At 35.0% G+C, this 26,489-nt stretch overlaps 1 protein-coding gene across 3 annotated transcripts in view; it reads left to right on the top strand.

The window, feature by feature from the left end:
* The first annotated feature begins 532 nt into the window (after window positions 1–532).
* EMCN (endomucin) overlaps window positions 533–26,489 on the top strand; it is a 107,972-nt gene continuing 82,015 nt past the window's right edge. The window contains exons 1-2 of one of the 3 annotated variants that reach the window (XM_059376518.1): window positions 534–773; window positions 6,450–6,542. Coding sequence is in view for 2 of the 3 variants with exons in the window: in XM_059376509.1 (XP_059232492.1) it covers window positions 704–773 (70 nt within the window). In the remaining variant the exon portion in view is untranslated. Of the gene's footprint in view, window positions 774–6,449; window positions 6,543–26,489 lie in introns of all 3 variants that reach the window. The other 2 variants (XM_059376509.1, XM_059376501.1) reach the window with 2 other exon arrangements.

The following is a 26,489-nucleotide window of genomic DNA, read 5'->3' as shown; positions in this document are numbered from 1 at the left end:
TCCACCAATAAAAGCCAGGAATGAGCAGTGAATGGTCAGATTGTTGTTTAATTCTATAGCCTGAAAAACCTCCCTGGACATCCCTAAGAAGTCTTCTTGCTTACTGGAGAGCAAAGCAGGACCTATTTAATATGGTTTGGCACTGATCTCCAGAAGGTGGTCTTTGCTCTTCTGGCTTCCAAGTTGGAGAGAAGGAAGAAAAGTTGATTCCTTGTGCATTTTGCTCTAAACTTTAACCCTTGGGTGATTAAAGCCTCTTTATCCAAAGCGAGTCTCTGGTTAATAAGGCTCTTTTTATAACCACTCTGAAACACACTTTCAAAACAAAAGTTAGAAAGCTGTATGATCCATTCTCAAGAAAGATCTGTTTCTGTTCAGAACCCGCCCTGACCTTTTTGTTGAAGAACAAAATAATGGAGTAACAAAAACACAAGTGGCTGCCAAAGGAAGAGAAAAAAAAAGTTCCTGTAAGGCACTGAAACAATAAATCTCCTCTCTGCTGAACTCCCAAAGGGAGTGTGTGTATTTCCTCCCGTTCTTTATCAGAGCCCCCGAAATAAGTGGGAATGGGCAGTGGCTGCTCACACTCCGCGCACCTTTTCCATTTGCTAATAAGGCCCTGCCAGGCTGGAAGGGAGTTGTCCCTGTCTGACTCTGGAGAAAAGCGCCACTGAGACGATCCACAAGACTATCCACGAGCACCATGAAACTCATTCAAGTGACCATCCTTTGTCTTCTTCTGCCCAGTCTTTGTAGCAGTAACAACAACACAGGTACCGTTTTCTCTTATTCCGCTGACAGGGTGGATCAGAATTCACTGGGAGGGGACTCAGCCTCAGTTGACCTTCAGGGACCTTCCCCTGAAACTTGGATGCAGCAATTCCTTTGCTGTGTCGGGTGCATGGGTATTGATTGATCTGGAGTGCGTGGAGAAGGCTCCACAGAGAGGATATTTGTTTGCATGGGAAGGAAATGCTTGCTGGTGCAGTGGCCTTGCTGTGTATTTATTTGATGGCACCATAAAGGTACTGAGAATGCATGACAGCATTTTTGAAGAATAAAAATCTGGGGGTAAAATGCTGGTTACAAATGTACTGTTTCTCAGAAATGTTCCTCTCAGGCGTTAAGCCTAGAAATAACAAGATTGTCACGTATGGGTGAAAGGCTGTAATCAGAAATACTGCATTGCAGATGTTGGCCTATATTTGTCCCAACTATCTTTTGGCTCTGATAAATGGTGAGGTTGGATCAAGCTGCCTGGGGAAGTGAATATTAATATCTCGAGGGGGTAGGACGGGTTAAGAGGAGAGTCATTTGATTAAAGTTAATAACATTTCATCCGGAAATAAGTGCATACCTACACATATACACACAACATTTTGCACAACATTTCAGAAATTTGTAGATGGACCACAATTTCAGAAATTTGTTAATAAAGATATATATGAACCACTATAAGCTCTGACTATATTAATGACCACTTGCAAGAAATTATTACATATTACTGTAGCCCCTTCTGAGAGATTCTCTGTAAGCAATTAAATTTGATGAATATTTATTAGTACTTACCAGTGCAAAGAATACATAAATGATTAAGATTACCAATGATGTCCTTACCAATGATTGTCCTTACTAACAGTGGTAAATGTACTATTGGGGAAAAACAAATATGTAATTCTAATACAAGACAGATTTGGCAAGTGTGAAAACCAAAGTATCATCTATCATAAAAGAACACAGTTGGGAAATCTTGATTCTGAGGGGCCCTGGAAAACATTCAGTTCAATTTCATTTTACGTGTGCTCTTTTCAAAAGTTTGCTTCCTACAAAAATTCTAATTTAGAATAATAGTGTAGGAAAAATTAGACACAGTCTTTCAACAATCTTTGTCATTAATTTCCCAAAATACATATACAAATTTAGGATACATTCCCAAACATTTCAAAATCATGTATGATTGCTTATCATGCAAATTGGCATTTCCAGAGTTAAGTTGCCACAGGTCTAAAGACCGGAAATTCTAACTTAGAAGAGTTACCAAGCCTCTGATTTTTTAAAATAAAGAGTATGAAGGGCCACAGAAATCAGTGCATAAGCGTGTAAATAACTCTTCAGTATGCAAGGGAAATCCTGATGCCATGAAAAACTCTGCTCACAAACAGGTGTCAGGTCAATATAAATTTGGAAGTCTGGCTTAGGCTGCTTACCACTCCAGCTCTTCTACCTCACTGGTAATGAGCCCAGCCTGTTAATAGTGTCTTCTTTCTAAGGAACAGTTAGCGCAAGTAGGATAATTTCTCTTTTGAGCAGAGATAATAATTACATCATGACTATCTCCTTAACCTTTGCCAACAACCCTATTTGTTAACTTAAAGAGCATGTCTGCAAAAACTACTCTATTTGTCTTAGAAAAGGAAGTTCTAGCACAAGAGCGTAAACTGACCATCTGAGTGGTGCTTGGAAGGAGCTGGAAGAGATTTTCCATCCAGGTGTATGCTTTGTCACACCTGGCTCTGCCGGTTTTATGTTTCCCTTCCCAGACAGGGCACAGGAAATGAAGCATTTCCTAAGCTGATTTATTAAGTTCTTTCCCTAACCCCCTATACCGGAAACACATTGATTTTAAAGCTTTGTACCTTGCCCAAACTTAGAATGCTTACCATATTTCCTCAGCAGGGTTGATTATTAGGGATGAGGAGGGAGGCAATTTCTTGGCCTTAAATTCACAAGTTGTCAAGAATATCCATGCTTCTTTGCATAGCAATTTATTCCTAAATAATGATATTTTAGAGAAATTGACTACTTTTCTTTTTCCTTCTGACATTTTTGTCAGTCACAGCTTTAAATACATACAATGTAGTCTTTTGTGCTCTTTGTGAAAATCAAGTGAATCTTTTTACATGCCAGCCAGTGACCTTCTATTACTTGGTTGGTGGTATAATATTTTACCATCTCCAATTTGGAAAGCTCTTCTGTTGAAATATGCAGGGAAGGTTCCTGAAAAAGAATTGTCATTCTTTCCCAAGGTTTTCTGAATCGTATTTAAAACTGAACAGCCCCTCCTCCTGTGGCTTTTAAACCGCTCTGGTTTATAGGCCTAGATGGAAGAGCCTTTGGCTGTCAGGACCAAGAGAAGTTCGATGAAGAGGGATTCCAAGAGAAAGGAGACCCAGAAAACAATATACTCTCCCAGTACCATTTGTTTTTTGAATTTTGCACTAATTTAGGAGAGATTAAAATGTATTCGGCATTGGCAAACAGGAACAAACATCATTTTATTGATACCTGAAGAATCATTGCTTGGAGAAATTCATTTGTTAGGGATTGAACATTCAGTTTCATGGGGAAAAAATGGATCGTAAAGATTGTGAGACAGACATTATGCTAAGTGCTATAGATTTATAGAGATCAGTAGGACTTGGCCATGACCCTTGAAATGAGGGAGAGAGGAGGAATCAAGTAATTATAAGTTTGATTATATTGTAAGTCTTAAGTGGTAAATAAAGAACGGTCCAGAGCTTAGTTTTCAGTGTGGGATATCAGTAAAGGCTTCATATAAAAGTGGAAATTGTGATAAACTTTGAAATTTGAAAAACAGATTTTAAATTGATGAAATTTCTTGAGTAGGAACATGAAAACCTGAGGATATTCTAAAGTACACATGTAAGAAGGTCAAAGATTGGACATAGGTTAAGTTTTGGAAAATAAGGTTGGAAATAGAGCCTCAAGATATATACTGACTACCAGGATAAGAGCTATTGACTAGTTAAGAGTAAATAGTTAAAATTGAATAGTTGTTTAGTTTAGAGCCTCTAAATACGTTTGAATGTGAGAGCTACATGATCAGGGATATAAATTGGGAAGATTAATCTGTCAACAGAATATAAATTAGACTATTGTAGTCAAGAGAGACAAAAGATAAAAGAAAACAGAGCAAATGTTATTCCAAGTTTGAAAGCCTATCAATAAAATAAAAAGAAGGATCTGGGGAAGCACTAAAGGAAGTAGATAGTTAGTGATTTGACATATTCTTGACCAACAATGAGGGAGAAAGTGACTGTGATGTACAGAAAGGATTATCTGAATACTAGGAGTAGGGAAATGGTTTGGGAAGAGAGGGAGGGAAAGAGAGGTAGAGACAGTTTAAGGAGAAAATTCATGTATTTGACTTTGGACATGCTGAGTTTGAAATCCCAGTAAGATATTTAAATAGAAATGCACAATGTAAATTAAAATCCATGGGTAGTTGGAATCCCTCTGTAGCTGGATGAGGGGGTGAGTTTTCTTTACTCTTGAATCCCAGGAGTTCTTAGTCCTGCTTTTTGTAGAATTAATAACATAGAAAGACAATTTATTTCTCACCAACTACTCATATTTCTAACTCCCTTATGGCACTTGTTTTTTAATTCTGTCATAATTATGTGTAGGCATATCTTATTTCCTCTATCAGACTATAAGCACCTTGAAAGTAGGGACCATATATATTACCATATGTAGTTTGTCCAATAATAGTTCTTTTTTTTAAAAGATTTTATTTATCTATTTGACACAGAGAGAGAACATAAGCAAGGGGAGAGGCAAGCAGTGGAGAAGGGGGAAACAGGCTCCCTGCTGAACAGAGACCAGATGTGGGACTTGATCCCAGGACCCTGAGACAATGACTAGAGCCAAAGGCAGATGTTTAACACACTGAGCCACCCAGGCACTCCTGTGCAGTAACAGTTTTAAACATATAATAAGGGCATAGCTGAATGAACACTTAGATTAGTGATACAATTGCCTTTATTTTCTTTCATTTTTAATTTCTTCCAATGACAATCACTTACCAGTTTACTGCCTTGTCCTTGTGAAAAGATTATGGACACATATAACACATAGCATAGAACATGGATACAAGTTGTGGATTACTTTGCTCCCTGGCTATGAAAATGGGCACCAAATACAAAGAAAGGGGCTTCTTATCAAAGGTAAGCCAATTCCCAAAGTCTAGCCAGAGGAGAAGGTGATAGGTATAGATGGACAATCTAGTACCAGGTGACAGTAATCGACAAAAAATCTGGAGATTCAAACTGCTCTGACTATGATTTTTGGGGGAAAGAATATGTAAAAAGAACAGGCTCTACCTTTCCTTTTGGTGTATAAAATAATTTACATAATATCTTCTTATAGTAAGAAATATTCAAGGAGAAAATTTATGCTCAACCAACTTCTTAAAAATACAAAATGGCTTTTTTAAAAAACGAAGTTCATAAAAGAAGTTTAAGAAAGTTAAATAAATACCACATATCCTTAATTGATGTGTTATTTTAGATCGCATATGAGTTGCTCTAGAGCAGATCATTTTACTTATTACTTCTGTTTAGCTTCATCACTATCAGAAAATCTTACCTAAAATAAGTGATCTGTTGTGGGAAGAATGAACCAATATGCAAACAAATCCAATGGGAAAGTGTTTAGTCCCCAAACCATTCGTTTAGCATTCATTTTTTTCCACAACTCATTTTTTTAATAGTCTCTGCTTAAAAGTAGATATAATTTCATTCTAGAATTCCTGTTCTCAAAAGACTCATAACAGCTGTCACCAGAAAGTTCTCTGGTGATTTTATCTTGCTAATTTTAATTATTCAGGTAACTCAGGGAAAAAAAATGATGCACATTTGAGGGTTTCAGAAAGCTTTTATTTTATTGGATCATTGCCCGTTCTCTCATTTTCATTGATAAAGGTACATTTCAAGCTTTTAACTTTAACAAATTTTAACAATTTTAACTTGTGAGTAATTATCTAATTCAAGAAATTTCTATGCCTTTTTTTTTTTTTTTTTTTTTTGTCATCTCTTTCCAACTTCCTCTTCATCTTTGAGAACAATTCGAGATGCACATTTCTAAACACTGAATGTCAAAGCAGGAATGTACTCTAAGGGACTTTCAATTCCTGTTAGTAAGTGCCTCCTTTCCTGTTACTGAATTCCTGTGGGTCATTATAGCTCTATCAGGGTAGGATAATAATGCCTGTTGGGTGTTAAAAGAAACTCTTTCAGTTAGCAAACAAGACCCTCTTTGTGCTGTTGCAGACACATCAGCATCCATGTGAAAAACATTAGTGAAGTTAATTACATCTAGAAAGGCCACTATATGGGTCCTGAATTTGGGAAAACCATAAGAAAAATCATTTTAAAAAAAGAAAAGAAAAATCGTTTTCTCAACTTAAATAGAAGTTTTGTGTCTTTTAGAAATATTAGCAGAGATATTTGTAACTAGTCTCTAAATAGAAGCAGCCCTTGTATAAGTATTAGATACCTGTTGTGTCTTTTCCTGTACCCTCTCTGGCTGTGCTTACTCCAGCCATTGCTATGGCAACCTGTTATGCACATGTGTAACCTCATGTGAACTTGTATCTTTTGCTTTCCTGTCTGCTGTTATTCTGACAACAAGGCATGTGTCACTTGCAGAGCCCCTGATGGCAGTGATGTATGTCTGAACTGGAAGAGCAGGAGCAGTAGCCCTCTATGAGACCAGTCATGCCAAGAGGGGGGATGGAGCCAGTGAGTGAATGTTTTCCTCCTCTATTCCTGATCCATTTCACCGCCTTAGTCCTCTAAGCTTTTCCTTGACTTCACTCATTTATAGACTGTCTGCCCACAAACCTTTGTCTCAGGCTCTGCTTTCTGAGGAAATCCAGAATTTATTATTTTTCTTAATGAGAACCTTTTGGTTTGAATGACAATATATACCAAGATATAGATCATCACCATTTCTCTGATACTCCAATTATTATTATTATTTTTTTAGATTTTATTTATTTATTTGACAGACCAAGATCACAAGTAGGCGGAGAGGCAGGCAGAGAGAGAGGGGGAAGCAGGTTCCTTGCCGAGCAGAGAGCCCTATGCGATGCTCCATTCCAGGATCCTGAGATCATGACCTGAGCTGAAGACAGAGGCTTTAATCCACTAAGCCACCCAGGCACCCCTCTGATACTCTAATTATTATTCACTACCTTTCTTCCTCTTCATTTAAAAAACGAACAAATGAGAAGTTTTATCAGCCTTTTATTGAATACATTCAATCATGTTCTAAGCAGACCCTGTCCTAAGGCAATCATTTGCTTATTTGTATAGAGTCAGTAATGAACTAAATTGTGAGGTTGATAGCCAAAAATGTTGGAGTCATTGATTTTATTCTTGGTGTGCTGCCCATCTGAAATATGAACTGCTTTTGACATCTGTCTACTCAGTCATGTTCTGGCTTGAACCCAAATTAGCTGGGTCAAAACCCAGACTCATTTGAATCGGGTCCAAGTGAACCCAGGTGAGTACCGTCACAACATTTACTGACATCTACCATTCATCGTGTCTGGCCCTTCATGTAGATTCCTTCCATCACAGCATTTAAGGCCGATTTTATGATTCCCACTTTAGGAAGCGAGGCTATAAAATTATACTAGAGCAATGTGGCTTAAAATCAAACCAGAGGATGTTGTTCTTCAAAAGCCTCCTTATAGCTTGCTGCCTTCCAATGTGGTGAAACTGTAGCAAGTTGAGATTTTCGAATAGAAGAGAGGAAGGAGAGAAACTTGGCACTTGAGTAATTCAGAAGCCACTGCTGCCTCTCCTAACATCTTCCACACCTTTAAACCACAAACTAAGTGCCACAAATGAGTTTCTGCTTAATGTTAATGATCCTCTTCAGATGTTTGATTCAATTAACTAGTAGAAGATGCATTGAAAGGAGTTGCAGGTATTTGCCTACCTACCCCTTGCTAAGTTAGTTGAAAAATATATATAATTTTTTTTGTAATATAAATGTGAGTGCAGCTGATATGGGACTTGGAGGAGAAGAAAACAAGCAGAGGAAATAACTATTAGTGAATTAATCACTTAGTGTCACATTTATAATTCTTTTGGAGCCGGAATGTCTGGGTTCAAATTCCAGCTCTCCGATTTTACTGTCTTTGTGAACGTGGGCAAGTTACTTTGCCTTCAGTTTTCTCAGCTGTAAAGTGGGATGAGTGCAGTGCCTACCTCGTAGGAGTATTAGGGAGATCACGTGAAGAGATGTACACAAAGCACACAACATAGTGTCATGCATGTGAGAACTCTAGAAGGTTTGCTGAGTTTTGGAACTCAGAGACCTATACATTATTATATCCCATTCCTTAGATAAACTGACTTATTTCCAAACTGATTCTAATGCAAAATCAGCAAATATTTAAATAACTACTATGTTAATTCTCACAAAATGAAAAGCCAACACATGAATATTTTTCATGGAAGAATTGGTACAAGATACTAGAAAGGTGATTGCCAAGTGATATTTTAATCACATTATATAAGGCACCATTTGCTATATACAGATTGTATACAGTGTTTTCCAGATTTGTAGGTTATTTAACTCACTAATCCCTGAAATTCATAAATAAAATTATTTTTATTTTTAATGCAGATTCTAACTGTGGAGTCTGGGAATTGTCAACATTCTCACACGTTATTACCTGTCTTCTAGCACTGAGCACTGCTTAATCTGAGAAGTGGAATGTTAGTAGAAGGAACCTTGATTTTAATGTGAGAAACAAGTTTGGGTCTAGCTTCTTAGTGTGCTGAAATTGATCAAGATATTAAGTACTTTCTTAGCCTCTATTTCTTTATCTAAATATGAGACTAATGATATTTGTTGACACAGTATTAGAGTTACATGGAAATCCAAAAACCTGTTTTAAGTGCTTTGTAAGTCATAAATTACTATTTAAATATTAGTTATTGATACACAAGCTAACATTTAACTCACAGAATCAAGGGATAAGTAGGAAGACATTTCATAAATTTGAGAACTTTTCCTTATTGGCTTGGTCTATAATGGCCTTTCCACTCTTGCTCTTTTGGCTATAATACCTTTATATGTTTCTCTATGGCTGCTATGTATTCAAAGAACCATGTGTTGAAATAATGCTTAAGTTATAAAAAACACACACAAAACACAGGAAACCATTTGTATCTTACATTGAGCTTATTTTTTAACTAAAATGGGAAAAGAAATTGTTTTCTTTGGTATGAATTGTGAAATCGTCCTCCCAGGGCATTCGGCAAGTGTGAGGACATAAACACTGAGCTCCTAGACACTGTCCCTAGGGCTCAGAGGCCACTCCTGTACTTGCCAGCTCATGGCCATTGTGAGAACTCCCCTCTCCAACAGTAAAACGTCCGTCAACTAACTCTCCCTGCAAATACAGTTTTAAAAAATGAGACCCACTATTTTAAATGCACAGAATTAAGTAAGTAAAGATTTATTGATAGTTATTGCATTTTGGAGATTAAGATAATGAAATTATGTGAATCCATAAGCTTCTTATTATTTTTCTTTTCTTCCTTCTTTTCTCAACAGCCTCATTTGTTGAGTACAAGTTTTATATTAAAGTTTACAACTCTATAGATTTGCGAAGTAGAAGAAAGAAAAATGACAATGCTAAAACCATTTAAAAACCTGTTATTAGATTCTGTTTACAGCCTAACTGAATGTAAATCTGTTGGCAACAAAGAAAATGTCCAATTGATATCGTTTCCCCAGGACCTATCTTTGAACACATAAGTGATGCTTACTAACTATCCCTTGCTTTAATTTGGAGAACTGTATTTCTTCAAAAGTCAGCAGAGTTGAAATATGCAAGGTATTCCTGGATTTGTTTTCAGTAACTTGAGGACAATATTAATTTTTGTCCTTGGCCTGTATAGTGGAGAAGCTGTGAGTGTCTTTTGGGATACTCTCAGTTGGCTGAACCAATGTGATTTGTTTTATGAAACTGACCTTATTGCTGTTTAAATAGTAGAATATGCCTGAATTTGGTTTATATGGACTATTCAAATCACATAGGAATGGTGTATCAGAATGCAGGTGTTGAGTCATTCCTGTCTCTTGTTCATGAGAAAAAAATGGTATCCCATAATTCTGTGTATCATTCATTGGATAATTCTGAAACAGATAAAACTATTCCTTATGCCTACCAAAATGCAAAATTATGAAAATGCAATTGTAAAGATGCATTGATTTAAAGTTTTACCACTCTAACTCTGAGGTCTTCATTCACTGTGTTGAGTAATTAACTTTATTCGAATCCTATCCAGAGGCAAAGGCATTAGATAATTCAGTTATTCCTAAGTTTTAAAAATTCCATTGATTGGTAAATAAACAAATGCCCTTTGAACAGTTGACAGGGAGTTCTCAAGTTTTTACTTTGCCAAATAAAGACAGAAAGCACCTACAATGTGTATACCATTTACTAGTATATTACATAAAGTCTACTTTAGCTGTATGCATATATTTGGCAATTTAACAAAATTTTTTTTTTCACTGAGCTCTGACCAGTGTCACAAGCCAGCCCTGTGCAATGGTGGAGTATACTGTTGGCTAAGTCAAGAGCTCTTGGTCTTAGTTACCAGGGGTCAGAAGCTTGTTGTGTGACTGAACCAAGCAAATATTTTAACCTCTAAAGTCTTTAATTTCCCCATCGATAATAAGAGTGTAGTTTGACTAAATGATATTGAAGTTTTCTTCCATATCTACAGTTGTATGATCTCTCTGTAACAAGTGATTTCTGTATATTTTGCCTCAAGTTATCTTGCTTCACTTTCATCCTGTTATTCCTAGATTTGTTCACTTTGGACCAAGATGCTCAATTCTGTTCCCTAATGTTTGTTTCTTTTGGGAATTTTCAGATAAGTCTGTAAGATAGTAACTGATTCTCATGTAAAGGGTCAGTTCTCTGCCATGAGAGACAATTCTCAGAGTACACATCGACAAAAGACCGCTTTTTCCATTTTCCATGGGGTATTATTTGTATATAAACTGGAGACACATGATGGTGGGAGGGATTAAAAAAAAAAGGACAGAGAGAGAGAAAGAGAAGCTCATTGATATCCAGAAAGAGATTGAGAGAAAAGATGGGATTAAAGAAGACTGACAAGGTACCACAGGCTAGGAGAAAGAGAGAAAGCTTCTCGGAGAGATTTGGAATGGGGAAATACCAGGAATGAGAAGGGGAGGGAGAAGGATGTGTAACAAATGGTCCAATAGTTTGGAAAGAATGCTCCCCATAAGCCTTCTAGCCACTCTTGCTACTCTAATAGACGTGGTATTTGGTACTATTATTTCTTCTTTTTCTTCTTCTTCTTCTTTTTTTTTATATTTTATTTATTTATTTGAAAGGGAGAGAGAGAGAAGGTGGGGGGCACAGGGAGAGGGAGAAAATCTCAAGCAGTCTCTGTACTGAGGGTGCAACCCAAGGTGGGGCTTGATCCCTTGACCCTGAGATCATGACCTGAGCCCAAACCAAGAGTCCGAGACTTCAACCAACCGAGCCACCGAGGCATCCCAGATTCTTTCTTCTCATCATTAAATCTCTTGCCTGTCCTTCATCTCTCCATCCATTCTATTTGCAAAATACTTCACATTTTTCAAAGTACTTTTTTTTTTAAAGATTTTATTTATTTGACAGACAGAGATCACAAGTAGGCAGAGAGGCAGGCAGAGAGAGAGGAGGAAGCAGGCTCCCCCAGAGCAGAGAGCTCAATGCAGGGCTCGATCCCAAGACACTGGGATCATGACCTGAGCCGAAGGCAGAGGCTTTAACCCACTGAGCCACCCAGACGCCCCTCAAAGTACTTTCTGATCAATTATCTCATTTATTCCTTGCCATTGCCTAGGGGATTATACAGGCTGCTGTTATTGGGTTCATTATCAAGGACACACACATTAGAACTGAGATCAGTAAGTCTTAACATTTATTACTCATAAGAAACGCTTAAGGTGTCTGTTAAAAATAGATTGTCCTAGGGCTCAACCCTGTGATCCCAAGACTTCTTCCAGTAAAATCCATAGAACTATGCTTCCAGCAATTACTACGAATAATTTTTATACACTGGTATATGGACATACATTCTGAGAAATCCTAGACTAGACTCCAAATTCCTGACTAGCCATCTGAATTCTTTTCATTGTCCTATACCCACAAAATGACCAGAGGTGTTTACCTTTAAATACTTTTAAAGAAAACTGCTAGGGTCTAGTGCTTTTAGAGAGAATTTGACATTAATTCAGTGTGATCCTTTTTTTGTTTTGTTTTGTTTTGTTTTTGTTGTTGTTGTTTTTGGCTTGTACTAGTTTTTATAATAGAAACTAGATTGGCCAAGACAAATATTATTTGAAGTGTTGAAATCTCCATAGGCACATAGATACTATTCTATTCTACAAAGTGAGATCTTTACAGTGTCTCTTTTTCTGCTTCCTTGTCCCCTCTCCAGCTTCCTTCTAATCATTCTATGTTGGAAACAGAGTGAGGAAGGAGTGAGAAAGTTGATTGAAAGGTATTACTTGACCTGGCACTATAAGTTGTGCCCAGAGCTGTAGAGTGGTGCATTTTCATGGGTTCCTCAAAGGTGTGCTTTTGGGCCTTTCTCTTTGCAGGTCTTTGGTTCCTAAGAACGGATCCTTATTCTGGGAGTTCACTGGTTGCTCATTCCACAACCCTGGTAATCCTGTGTTAAACCCAGAGTTTCAGATGCTAAAATGCCCAACTCTCTAAATAGCCCTGAGGAACAGGATTTAAAACAGCTCTAAGTCTACTCTCTCACTCTTTCCCTTCATTTGATCCACAGGAGACAGTCACGTGTCTCTTTCTGCAATAATCCCTGCTGGGGCAGTCATTCTCAGCATAGTAATAACTCCCCTGGTCCTACACCAAAGCAGCTAGCCAGCAGTCTTTCATTCTGTTGATTTTACCAGATGTGAGTCATTGTCCCTATGTCATTCAACTATAAGGACAACATATTTTAAGGGAGGTTTGAATAGCAGAACCAGGCGAGCCTTGCTCCTTTGGGATGAAGGAATTCGATATTTCTTCAAAAGAAGTAATTTGCAATAGCCTCCTATAAAAATATATCTATGTATCTCTCTCCACACTTTTATGTTCCAGGGTGAAAAAGGGATTCAAGTGTCCACAGAGCAGATTTTAGCTATTTTATTTGAAAAATTTTATGTGATTATTTCTCTCACAATTTTGTGATTTCTCATACATTAGTAACCAAATAAAACTTTAATGTTCACATATTGTGCCAAGTATTCTGTGCCAATCTTTCCTTTGAAACAGTTAAAAATTTGAATGTGTATTTTCTCAGTTTAATGTAATTTTGCTATAAATCAATATTATAATTAGAACAATAAAATTCTATGTATGTTTAGAAATAAAGACATTTTCTTACAAATAACCTAGGGATTGTAGAAAAAAAGTCATGATGGAAATTAGAAAATATGTTGAATATGAAGAGAAATAAAATATTTTATACCAAGATGTGTATGATGGAATTAAGTCAATGATTACAGGGAACACTATAGTCTTAAATATACACATTAGAAAAGAAGAAATAAAAGGACAAAGTAAACCCAAACAAAGTAGGCAGGAGAAGTTAAGAAAAGTAAGAGTGAAAATTCATGAAATAGAAAAAAATATATATAAAACAGAAAATTTCTGTATATAATAAGATTGTTAAACTTCTGCCAATATTAATCAAGAAAAAGAAGAGAAAAAACAAAGAAAAATGAAAAAGATGACATTACTATAGTTGCCACTAAAAATTTAAGTGGTTATCATGAAAAACTTTAAGTCGATAATTTCGGAAATTTATATAAAATGAACAAATTTCAAGAAAAATAAGCCTTTCAAAACTAACTCAAGAAGAAATACAAAAGTTTGGTAGACTTTAACCATTAAAGAATTGCATTGGCAATTAATAATATATTCACAAAGAAAAATCTCAGTCCAGCTGGTGTCACCAGAAAATTATACTAAACATTCAAATAATAAATAAATCTAGTTTTACACAAATTCTCCCAGAGTCCTAAAATAGAAGTTTTACTACCCCATTTATCTTATGAGGTAAGCTTATGGCTAAAATCAAAACCTGACAGGAGTATTTAAAGAGAGGAATACTGTTGGCCAACTTCATTATGAAAAAAGATTTAAAATCCTGCAAAACATTAATGTGCCCATGTTGGGATTATATTAGCAATGTGAAGTTGGTTTAAATCCAGGAAATCAGTCAGGGCACCTGGCTGCCTCAGGCAGTGGAGCTTGTGGTTCTTGATCTCAGGACTGTGAGTTTGAGCTCCACATTAGGCATAGTGATTCCTGGAAACAAATGAACAGAACAAAACAAAACAAAAACCCATCCAATAACTATGAAATCAATCAACAAATTCGCTAGATAGACAGAATAAGGAGAACCACATATAATCATCCGAACAAATATCAAAAGACTCTTATAACAATTCAATATTATTCTTTGTAAAAAAACATTTAGGGAACAAGACTATAAGGGATTTTTTTAATCTGACAGAGTAGCTGCAAAAGCTACAGCAATCATCGTGCATAGTGGAGAATTATTAGCTTTTCCTCTGCAAATGACAAGATAATCTTGTCCAGTAATATTGCTTTTTTTAAAAAGATTTATTTATTTAGAGAGCACAAGTGGTGGTGGGGGAGGGCAGAGGGAGATGGACAATCTCAAGCAGACTTTGTGCTAAGTGTGGAGCCCCATGTGGAGCTCGATCCCACGACCCTGAGATCATGACCTGAGGAGAAATCAAGAGTGGGAGGCTCAAAGGACTGAGCCACCCAGGGAACCCCAGGAATATTACTTTTATAAAACATTGTACCAAATATGCTACCTAGTTCTATAAAACAAAAAAATAAATAAATATTACAATAATTGGAAAAGAAAAAATAAAAGCTTAGATGGTATGATTGCATACGTAGAAAATCTACAAGAATTTACTGATACATTATTAGAATTAAATACCTAACTAAGGTTTCTTGATATAGAATTTATATAAATTGATCGTATTTCTATCATCAACAGCTATTTAAAAAAAAGTAAATTTAACAAAATACAATTTACAAAAACATCAAAAAAAGAACACCAAATATCTATAAATAATGCATGACTTTTTTAAGATAGACATGATTCTTAAAAGTAAAAAAATAAAATTTATTGAACAAAATTAAAGATTAAAGAAAGCTTTAAAAGTTAGAAAAATGAGCCATGTTCATTGATTGGGTAGCCCAGTGTTTAAATGATGTTAAGTTTCTCCAAACCGATCCAGAGAGTCAATATAATTACAATAAAGTCCCAATAAGTTTTATTGTGAATATAAATTTTTATGGAAATGCATAAAGTCAAGAAAATCTTAAAAGTAATTCTTAAGGAAAAGAAACAAAAAAGGAGAACTTGTTCTACCAGTTATCAAGTCCCATAATAAGGACATAGTAATTAAAACTGTGGAACTGGTTTACGGTAGAAGGATCAAGCAATGGTAGCCCCATTGATGCCACATAGATCAGTGGATAAAATTGAAAGCGCTTAAACAGACCTACAGATAGGTGGATCTTTGATATAGAACAAAGATGGTACAGCGGAGCAGTGGGAAAGGATTGGCCTTTTTCATAAATGTTGCTGGGACAATCAGGTAGGCTCTAGGGAAGAATTAAAATTGATTCCCATGTAACAACATACGCAAAAGCGAAATCCAGATGAATTACATGCTGATGTAAATGTAGAATTTAAGCTTTAAAACTTTAAGAAGAAAATATGAAAGAATATCTATGTAACTTTATTCTAGGAAAACACATACAAAAAAAACACTAAACATAAATGAAGGACATATATTCTGTTGCATTAGAATTAATTATTATGTTTATCAAAAGAAATCACGCAAAAGTGAAAAGACAGCCACAAAATGGGAAAAGTTATTTGACATGGATAAAACTGACTAAAAAAAGATGCAACTAGAATATGTAGAAAAAACTACAAATCAGGAAGGAAAATTAAAAACAAAAACGAAAACATTCTTAAATAGGTACCTCATTTTTGTGGGAAAACAAAAACGGAACACAAGTATGCTTATAGTGACATATTTTTTATGATAGATAAAAATTAGTGACAGCTAAAAGTCCTATAGATTACAAAAGTGATAAATAAATTATGGCTTATTCATTCAATAAACCATAGGCAGCAACAACAATGAATGTACTGGAGCTATAATCAATAAAATAAAAAACCCTTAAAATTGATGATATTGAACAAAACAAAAAATACTACAATATATTGTAATTTATGTAGTTAAGAATAGTCAAGTTTAAATTCTATCATATTCAGATGTGCAAATAGACAATAAACATATAAAGAAAGGCTAGAAATAATTACCATAAATCAGATTAGTTACAAATTACCTCTAGAACAGTGGGAGAGAGATACAATTCATAGAATATTCTCTGGAAGTTTCTGCACTCCTGGGAATATTCTATTTCTTTTTTTTAATTAATGCATAATGTATTGTTTTTTTCAGGGGTACAGGTCTGTGAATCATCAGTCTTATACAATTCACAGCATTCTCCATAGCACATAACCTCCCCAATGTCCATCACCCAGCCACCCCATCCCTCCCATCCCACTACACTCCAGCTATTTCTTAATTTGGGTCATAATTAAACCAGGTTCTGACTAATATCTATTCACAATATGCATATTTATATTTTTTCACTTTTCCATTTATGTTACCCTTTTATAATCCTAACAAAAGTTAGGAGGAATGCATAAGATACAGAGCTTGAGCTTAAGAAACTTAAAAATGATGCTGGGATCTATAAAAAGGGAAATTAGCTGTCTTATTGGGTAGATGATAAGACTCCTTGAGGTTTCAAGAGTGATAAATATGTACCAAAAGCTGAAGATATTTAATCAGAAAACCTTAAGAAATACCAAGGGGGGGGAAAAAAAAAAAGCTATGGAGAGAAATATCAGCAGCCTTCTGAAGCATTTGATGACAAGAGCAATCTCTTTTTACTAAATAAATCTCTACTGTCACTATTCATACAAAATTTGTGATTCCCCATTTACCCTCCCCCTGCCCCCACCACATCTGCCATACAAACTCTTAAGAATAGGAAGACACTGCATGCTTTTATTTTTTTTTTTGAAACTGTATACTTTAAGCTTTTATTTAGATGTTATCATTTTCCCCCAATCTCATTCTGTTTTTCTCTTGAATTTTAGGTGGTCATTCACCCTTACTTATTTAGGGTCAGAAGCTTTTCATGTAGGATTTGATCCTGCTTGGGTTTTTCAACTTGTACTGAGCTAGCTTTCTGTCTTTCTATAATTATTTTAGCACTCAGAGGCATTCATCCTCTTTAATTTAATATGCATTCATTTATTTGTAAGTTTTGCTCCATCAGACTAAATGCTGACCTGAGAACTCATGTCTAGCAACGCACCTCAAGATCTCTGATCTTAGATAAGACCTCCTTGAGGCTGAAACCTATCTTGCAAAGTTCTAATCAAAGCTTGCTTGCTATGTTGCTTGTGTTCAATACAGGCTTTCATGTGTTGGAACAATGTTTAATCCTCCTAGGTCTTTAACTTCATTTAAATTCAACATTCTCCAATCTCCATCTAATTCAGGTAAGGAAGTACTGTTTAAAGATATTCACAGCCATTCTAAGAAATAATAAAATATTCATTGAAAGTATTTATGAGCAGGAGCATCTGGGTGGCTCAGTTGATAAAACAAGTATCTGCCTTTGGCTCTGGTGTGATCTCAGGATCCTGGGATGGAGCACCCAACTGGGCTCCCTGCTCAGCAGGGAGTTTGCTCCCTCTCCTTCTGCCCCTCCCCCAACTTGTGCGCGCTCTCTCTCTCTCTCTCTCTCTCCCTTACTCTGTCTCTCTCAAATAAAAAAATAAAGTACTTGTGAACAAAGTCAAGTGCTTAGATTTCTATTGAATCATTTTAATACAGAAGCACAACTGACCTTATGATTTAATAACAATAATGTCATATTTATGCATAAATTAGGAGTTTACAAAGTATTTTTATATATTTGATCTCTACAAAATCCTAAAAAGCAGGCAAACTGGTATATGTTAAATATTTTCAATTTATTAATAGAGTTTTACATATTTAAGAGAATTTAACCAAATATTTAAATAGGATAAAATGTTAAAAGGTCTCTAAAATGATTGCTAAAATTTCGTATTAATAAATTGAATAATAGCTGAATATATACTCCCAAAACTGAATTAACATCTATAAAACATTTTCTGCACACAAAATGTGTATTTGGGAACATTTAAAAAAAAAAAGCTTACACTTAACAACTTGAAAATACACTTATAGAGTTAATATATTAAGTATTAGTATCATGAATATGAGATATACAAGTAAATTCTTTGGATTGGTAAGGGAAATAAATCATTCATTTTATGCCATCATTTAGTATAGACCTAGTACATAGTGGGCATTCTCAGTTATTGTCTGTTAAGTTAATGAAAAGCACTCATTAAGTATTTAATTGTGCAGTTTAAGAATATAAAATATAGAAATTCTGAGGAGATGATAGTCATCTTAGAAAGAACTAATAAGGCTTCATGCAGGTGGTACAACTTTAGCAGAATTTCAAAGAAAAGAATTATCCATATTCTCTAAAATTTTTATTGAATTTTCTTAAAAGGAACAAAAATACAGAGTAGGAAATAAAAATGCCATATTTAAAAGATGGCAAAGAAACCAGCTTATCTGTGGGGAAATAATGGGCAAGTTGAGTGGGTAGATTCGGTTTATATATAAAACTTAGAAGATTTTTTTCTAAAATACAGAAATTCATTTTTTAATATCTAATCATTTCTGTGCTTGTAATCCAACAAATTTCAAGTATTGTGGTAGCAAGTTTCAAAGATGGCCTCCAATGAGCCTTGCTTCTTGGTATTCAAGCATTTGGGTGGAACATTCTCACACTTAATTAGGGCTAACTTGCCTGACTCATAGAATTCCGTGAAAGGGATGTTGTGTGATTTCCAAGGCCTAAGCAGTAAAAGACATTATAGCTTCTACCTCAGTCTCTCAGATTGTTTCTCTGGGGGAAACCAGCCATCACACTGTGAGAAGAGTCAGGTGACGCGGTGGAGAGACCTATTGGAGTCAAACTGACAGCCAGCATCAAGTTGCCAGCAATGTGAATAAGCCACCTCACAAATGGATCTTGCAGACCCATCACACCCTGAGCTGATTGCTGCTCCAGCTGCAATCTCTGCAGTCTGCTATCTTGTAAGAGACCCAAAGCCAGACTTGCTCAAACCTGCTCTCAAGTTACTTCCTAGCAAAAACTGTGAGATAATGAACAACCCTTGTCAGACAAGTGTGGTTTGTTACACAGCAATGTGTGGCTAATATAAGTGCCATCATTCAAACTTGTAATATGTTCTAGTGTTTGATATAACTTTGATTGACATTCAGATCAGAAAGAACTCCTGTATCAAGGGAATTTTTCTAGATTTCAAGTTAAATTATTTTCTCTCAAGCTATATCCACACAGTACATGTTTAATTATACTGACTGAACTTATTTAACTGATCCATTATTACCTGCTCCGTAAAGTGAAAAACATCTTTAGGATTATATGTCTTGCCTTATTACAGTCTTAAAGTTCAAAGCTTTAATTTACTGTTGAAGAAGTGGTGCAGATAGAACAAGAATAATGCTTTATCACCTTGTTTATAATACTGAAATAATTATAGTAGCAATAAATTTTATAAGCAACATAATTTTTTCTATAGTCCAACATAGATAATTTAGTATTTTGAAGATTTTATTTATTTATTTGAGAGAGAGAGAGAGAGAACACAGAGAGGGAGAGGGAGAAACAGGCTCCCTGCTGAGCAGAGTTGGACATGGGGCTCAATCCCCAGAACCCAAGTTCATGACCTGAGCCGAAGGCAGACATTTAACCTACTGAGCCACACAGGTGCCCCCTAACATAGACAATTTAAAAGTTATACACTGTAATTAATGGAAGTTATAATGTTATTTTCCTTGTAAATATATTTGACTAATAAAGTTGGCTTAGTTATCATTTGCATTTCTTATATGAGAAATTGCTTATATGAGAATTGCTGTGAATGAATTGTATTTGTATTTTACATCTCTGAATATTGGTAAAATAATTGGTAATTTTTTTCATCTAGTTAAACTTCAGAAATTTTAAGGTGAAATTCTTTTCACTGTCATACACATATTGGAAAATTAGGTTAGAGAAACAAGTGATATTACAGAAACAAATTTGGAAAGGATTAAATATAATTTCAGACTTTCTTTCTCAGATTAAACAGTAAATCATTCCAACTCCTTTTTCTTCTCCTACTGGAATCCAATTTCCATCTTTACTCACGTTAGTTCACTCTTCTTTGACGATTTTGCTCCTACTTGTTCAAAACACAGAGATCAAATTGAATTAATGTTGTAATAAGAATCTAACCACTATTGAGCAAAATAGCAGTTGTTACTTCTTAGTTATATAACCTGATCTATCACTACAGCTCCATTTGCAAGTATGAATTTAAGATAAAATATTATATTAATTCATTCTTTTTTACTTGGAGTTTCCTTTCGCTTTACATCTTTTCTTTATACTATTCTATTAAATTTGTCTACCCTTTGCTTTTGCTGTTTTGTTGCTCACTTTATATTTATTGCAACTCAACTTTATCTTATAAATAAACAATGATTTATCTAATTATTTTCATATTTATTCATTTCCTTATTATTTAATCCAAAATACTAAAAATCCAGTTCAACATACTATCCTTTAAAATCTTGATTTGGATTATTTTTTAAAATGCAAAGGTCAGACTCATTTGAAATGTTGTGCTAGTTTTGTTCATAAATTGATTTTATAGTTTGCTGCCTTCTAGTTTGTCTAGTTTGTTGATGAAATGGCATAGGAGACAAAAATCAGAAGCTTTTCAGGCCTAACTTGATTGTACTAGGCTTCTATGTAGGTCTATGGTATATTTAAGACATTACATCATTATTAATCACCAGCTCAGCCTTTACTTTATACCTATATTTTCAGTCCCTAAAACATTGCTGGCTTTAAGCTTCTTTGACTTTGGTTCTTAAAAGCAGATGGGAACAAGTATGCTAGTTTGAGGAGAAAAGAGAAGGACAGAAAATAATTAGGGCTGACTTTCTGCTATATGGAAAAGCTATAATTTGTTGCATTTCAAGGTACTTTATGACTAATTAGGTGGCCTTAAGAAACTTTCACCTAAAACAATATTTCCAGGGCATATAATGAATATAGCTGGCATGCCTGAGATAATTTGGGGGATAAATGTCAGAGAATTAAATAATTTGGACTCAAATGTCTATTGTACTTTTGGTTATCTCAGTGTATGTTTTGTGTTCTTAAATTTTTGTTATGGCCTAACACTAATTTCACTTTTCAACACAGACTATGCAGGATCAAGAATGGGACCACCATAGTTAATGGTATCTTTATGGAATATGACTGTTTTTATGGTTTTTATTTTTCTGGTTAATGACCAGAGATCTTACTCTTCTTTTGTGGTACCCTTATAATATTTCTTTTTAAAAGCTGGATTAAATTTTTAAAAAGTGATTTTACTTTTAAGGAAAAGAGTAAGGTAGAATAAAGTAATAAAGTAGAGTGAAGCATGTGAAGAAACTCACAAAGGTGGTACAGGAGTGGATGAAATTTTGGGCACATTTTCCTGGAGATTAAGCGTCAGGAAAGAGCTTGAGCCAACTTTGGCATTTTCTTTACTATCACTTTTGTCCTTGCTAGTAGGTTGTTAAAATGAACAAGAGTTCTGAGGACACTATGATAGTTGGTTAGTGACTCTTCTGAACTTAGCAAAAACATTTTACCTCAACCTTTGTCACCAGAAGAATATGAAGAATGTGTTTTCAAATATCATAGAAGTCTCTCTGGAGGTAAGAAAAAATGCCAAGAACATAGAGAAAATGCCCCACAAATGATTCCCAGATTTTGAAGTGACCCTATATCAGGAAAAATACCATAAATACAAATTTAGCCACTATTCAACACTACTGAGTTTACATAAGAGTAGAGATATATTTACAACTAGTAATAAAGTATAAGAAATAATGATTTACCATTAAATGGAGAAAATTTATTTCAATATGAAGTTTCAACAATGAGTCATATGTTCACTATAAAATCAACCCAAGTTTTTTTGCTTTCTAGTTTTAGGAAGTAGTACTTCTATTTAAAATGACAGTAGTACCTCTATTTAAAATGATAGAATAATTACAATATTTTGAAAATTCTGACTATTCAGGAAAAATTTACTCACATTTGTCATTTAATTAACATTTAATAAGGGCTTGTTGTTAAATACTATACTAGTAGTTGAAGATACACAGATAAGTGTTAATGCTATTTACTAGAATTGCTTGAAAATTTATCATTCTGGTATGTTTTACATAATGATTCTAAACTAATAACCATGTTTATACAGAGTACTGTATTTCTTAGGAATTCTCAATAAAGGAAACCAATTATATATTGATAATAATGTGAAATTACACCTATTGGTTTTCCCTTATTAATAGTTCTGTCACTTTGTCAGGAAAATAAATTTGTTTCGGCATGAATCTGTCATCAAAACCAGGAAAAAAATAAAGCAGTTTACAGGTAAATGTCATCTGTGATCTAATGCTAACCTTCACACTTAGGAAATATTTTTTTTGCTCAACGTTGCTAATATCTCACATTTAAGTAATTATTGATGCTGTATTGAAATCTTTTTTCTGTAGAGTCTATTTGTTCTGATAATCTCTCCTTCCACCTGTGTGAAGCAAACAATTTAGGACCTACTCTGGAAGGATTTTCTATAGAACAAATTTATGATTATCCTCTTCTCAATAAAAGCATTGTCATAATCATGAATTAGCAAATATGATTCTCATTCTAGCATTTAATAAAACAAGGAAATTATTTTCTGTAACTCAGGTGTCACCTGGATGTCACCACACTCAGATTCAACTTTAATGTAAAGCCTTTAAAGTAAAACTATGTTCAGATTCAACTTATTTTCTCCTCTGGGTACAAGCCCAATGCCCTGCATTTCTGCAAATCCTTCATGGCAGGGGAAGGAGTAGGTTCTCATGCTCCCACCTTTCTTTCTACCTCCTGCACCCCTCAAATCAGGTACGACATTTGGCTTCATGTGAGCTTTTCTTTAACTCCACTTCAGCAAAATCCAAAGGACAGCTCCCCTTTCTTTCGTGCATGGCCCGAAAGATCGACTTAACTGAAGTCTTGATGGGTAATTTGCAGACTTTGTGCCTAGTAGCTGGTATTACTGGAAGGCCAGGTTTTACGTAAGAGCTATGCAAAGTTAAGAGAGTATTAGGTATCCTTGGTCTGAAAAGTCCTTTGGACACTTTACCTTCTTCCTTGGCCTTTTCTCTCTCCTCTTCCCCCATGTCTTTCTCTTACTGTTGGGGTAAAACACTGAGTTCATTTGGCAGAGCAATTCAGTTCTCTCCAAACCTTTCTATCACATCTATTATAGTTCTGAACATCCTTTTGAATTTCCAAAATTGCCTCTTCCAAGGGTATGCCTGACAATTTGTAATTAGCTAAAAGCAACTTTTCTATCTTAGTTTCTGTCTTTACATTTTAGGAAGGCTCTTGGAGTAGCTCATTATTCTAGGTGAAATTGGACAATATCATGCAATGGGGCACTACTTTTAAATAATGAAGTAAATTTGAGTAATTGAGAAGTAAAAGTATTATAATTTACTTCTTGTTCTCCTTTACTTTATATATGGATTTTTTTTTTTCTCCTGCTGTCACAGAGCAGACATTTCCCAACCAGGATTTGAAAGCATATTCTGGAAATGTGTCTGTTGCCTACTATTAAATACAAAAATCTGTTGCAATGTTCAGTGTAGGCTCCTTCTTTTTCCAAAGGCTGCATCTGTCCCACAACACACAGAGTTATTTTTAAATGTATTCGATTTAATTAACCCACCATAAGTGACTCCTTTGTTGACATCCTAATGGAATGTTCAAAATATTAATTTGGAAAATATACATAAAAGCTAGACCCTGAAATCGGAAAGCAGATACTTTGACTACTTTCTTGTTCTTATATAAATACATGATGGACTCCTACTGGGCATATGGTTCAGAACAGTTTTTCCATCGCCATTGTGGAGGAACTGTGGGGAGACAGATGCAGAGGAAGAAAAGATACGCTTTTGTTCTAGCACTCAGAATTGGTATATGCTAGAATCAAAAGGGCTCTAAGTCCCCTACTCTGTTGGTCTTTGCTTATTTGTTTCTAATTAATAAGTATGAGTCATTCGTATGTGAAAAGTGTCCCTGACTTTGTATTGCAGTGGATAAGACAAGATTTCAAATTCTGGCTGTTTTGTGATGCCTTTAATGCCATCAGCCAAATTTTAAAAATTTTACTGTTATTGAGATACTTAGATCCACAAAGAAGTGGTCCTTAAACTTTTTGAAAAGAAACACCTTATTTACAAGGGAAAGTTGCAAACTCCCCTCCCAGTAGGTTAATATTTGCACCCACTATCTGAGGAAGCAGAATGGTGCTAAATACTAAGCAACTACTTAAAATTTGTATTTTATTAATAACAATATAAATTATATGTGTGATTCATCTTTTTAAATACACAGACAATAATAAGTGTGAATACAGATTTTTAAAGTTTTTATTTTATCTTAATTCCAGTGTAGTCAACATGCAGTCATATAAGTTTGGGGTATACAATATAGTATTGTACAATACAATGTAGTATTGATGTACTTGCGTACGTCAGCTGGTACTTGTGTGAGACTTAGTGATCCCTGCCAGAAACTCTGCAGATCCCAATAACACCATGCCCACAGCATGGTAACAACCTTGTGCCCAAGGACTACAGCATGAAAACCTCTTTCTTCTATACATGAAACCAACTTTCCAATTTTCTTTTTTCTATCCTGCAAGCTTTCTGTTTTGCTACTTATAATCAGGTTCTCATTAGAAAATGAGAATAATGAAAAAATAATTTATAAAGTCTGGCAAAGTGGTTGTCAAAGGTAGGACATAATTGGGAAAATGTGGTTATGATTTAGGGAAGAGCTTCAGCTTTTTCAGACTTTTCTAGCAGACTTTTCCTGACTATGTGGGACATGGCCCTGTAAGCAGTTAATCAAGTATTTAGGGGCAGTGGAAGTCAGAAACATAATTTATCTGACCTAATGGTAGAACTCTAAAAGGAGCTTCAGTTCACTGAGTTTTTTATCAGAATAAATTCAAGTGTAACCTAGCTATTAACTGTACCCCTCACCTTTCGAGGCATATCAGTGGTTTGATCTGTACAAAAACCATATAGAGTAGGCTTCCAAAATTTTGAAAACTGAGACTAAAGAGATGAAGCTATTTGCAGAAAGTCACATCACTGGTCAGTGGAGGGGCCTGGACTGGACAACATGGCCCCAGAACCCTGCTGTTATGACTCCCAACACTACACAGCCCCTTGTTTAATAACCTCGCTAAGAGATTATTTTCCTTTATTTAGTGTCTTTTCTTACATTCATATGGGGATACTGGATATATATATATATTAAAAAATAACTTCATGTGAATAAAATTAAGAGGGTAAAATCGTTTTTTTTTATTTTTAAAGATTTTATTTATTTATTTGACAGAGAGAGATCACAAGTAGGCAGAGAAGCAGGTAGAGAGGCAGGCAGAGAGAGAGAGGAGGAAGCAGGCTCCCTGCTGAGCAGAGAGCCCGATGCGGGACTCAATCCATAAAATCGTTTTTTTTTTTTTTAATTTTTTATTTTTTATAAACATATATTTTTATCCCCAGGGGTACAGGTCTGTTAATCACCAGGTTTACACACTTCACAGCACTCACCAAATCACATACCCTCCCCAATGTCCATAATCCCACCCCCTTCTCCCCAACCCCCTCCCCCCGGCAACCCTCAGTTTGTTTTGTGAGATTAAGAGTCACTTATGGTTTGTCATAAAATCGTTTTTTGATGTGACTAAGGTAATGAGTGATTTTTGCTAAGTGAGACCAAACAATAATATATTTACAATAATACGGTGACTTTACCCCTAAACAAGAAAATAAACATTTATTTATATAACGTCACCCTAAATCCAGGACAAGTAACAAATAATGTGAAAAAGAGACTAAAAAAGTCACAGCTTCAGAAGCTGCTCAAAAATTTTCTGTGTGATTTGCTATTACAATAAAAGTTGACTTTCTTCCTTTTTAATTTTTTATTAAAATTGTTTCACCCTAATGCTGTAGTCATGGACAAGACCAAGCTTTGAGCTAAGAGATTTTGTTTTGATTTGATTTATTTAATAATCACTTATGGATCAACCAAAAACAGATGAAATACTACTGATTTTTTTTTTTACTTTTAGTATTTTACATATGTTCATTAGTTACAATTATTTTGATAACAATTATCAACAATATTAGAGAAAAATTAGGTACTCTAAAGTCATTAAAGTAGTGGCATAACAGTACCACGACTGCAAACGTAAGCTTACAGTTCTGGGATTCTAGCCAGTATTGAGGGAAAG

This window comes from Mustela nigripes, chromosome 1 (genome assembly GCF_022355385.1).
Source record: "Mustela nigripes isolate SB6536 chromosome 1, MUSNIG.SB6536, whole genome shotgun sequence".
Classification (NCBI taxonomy): domain Eukaryota; kingdom Metazoa; phylum Chordata; class Mammalia; order Carnivora; family Mustelidae; genus Mustela; species Mustela nigripes.
Note: the sequence above shows the minus strand (reverse complement) of the source record. Positions and strands in the feature narration are given on the sequence as shown.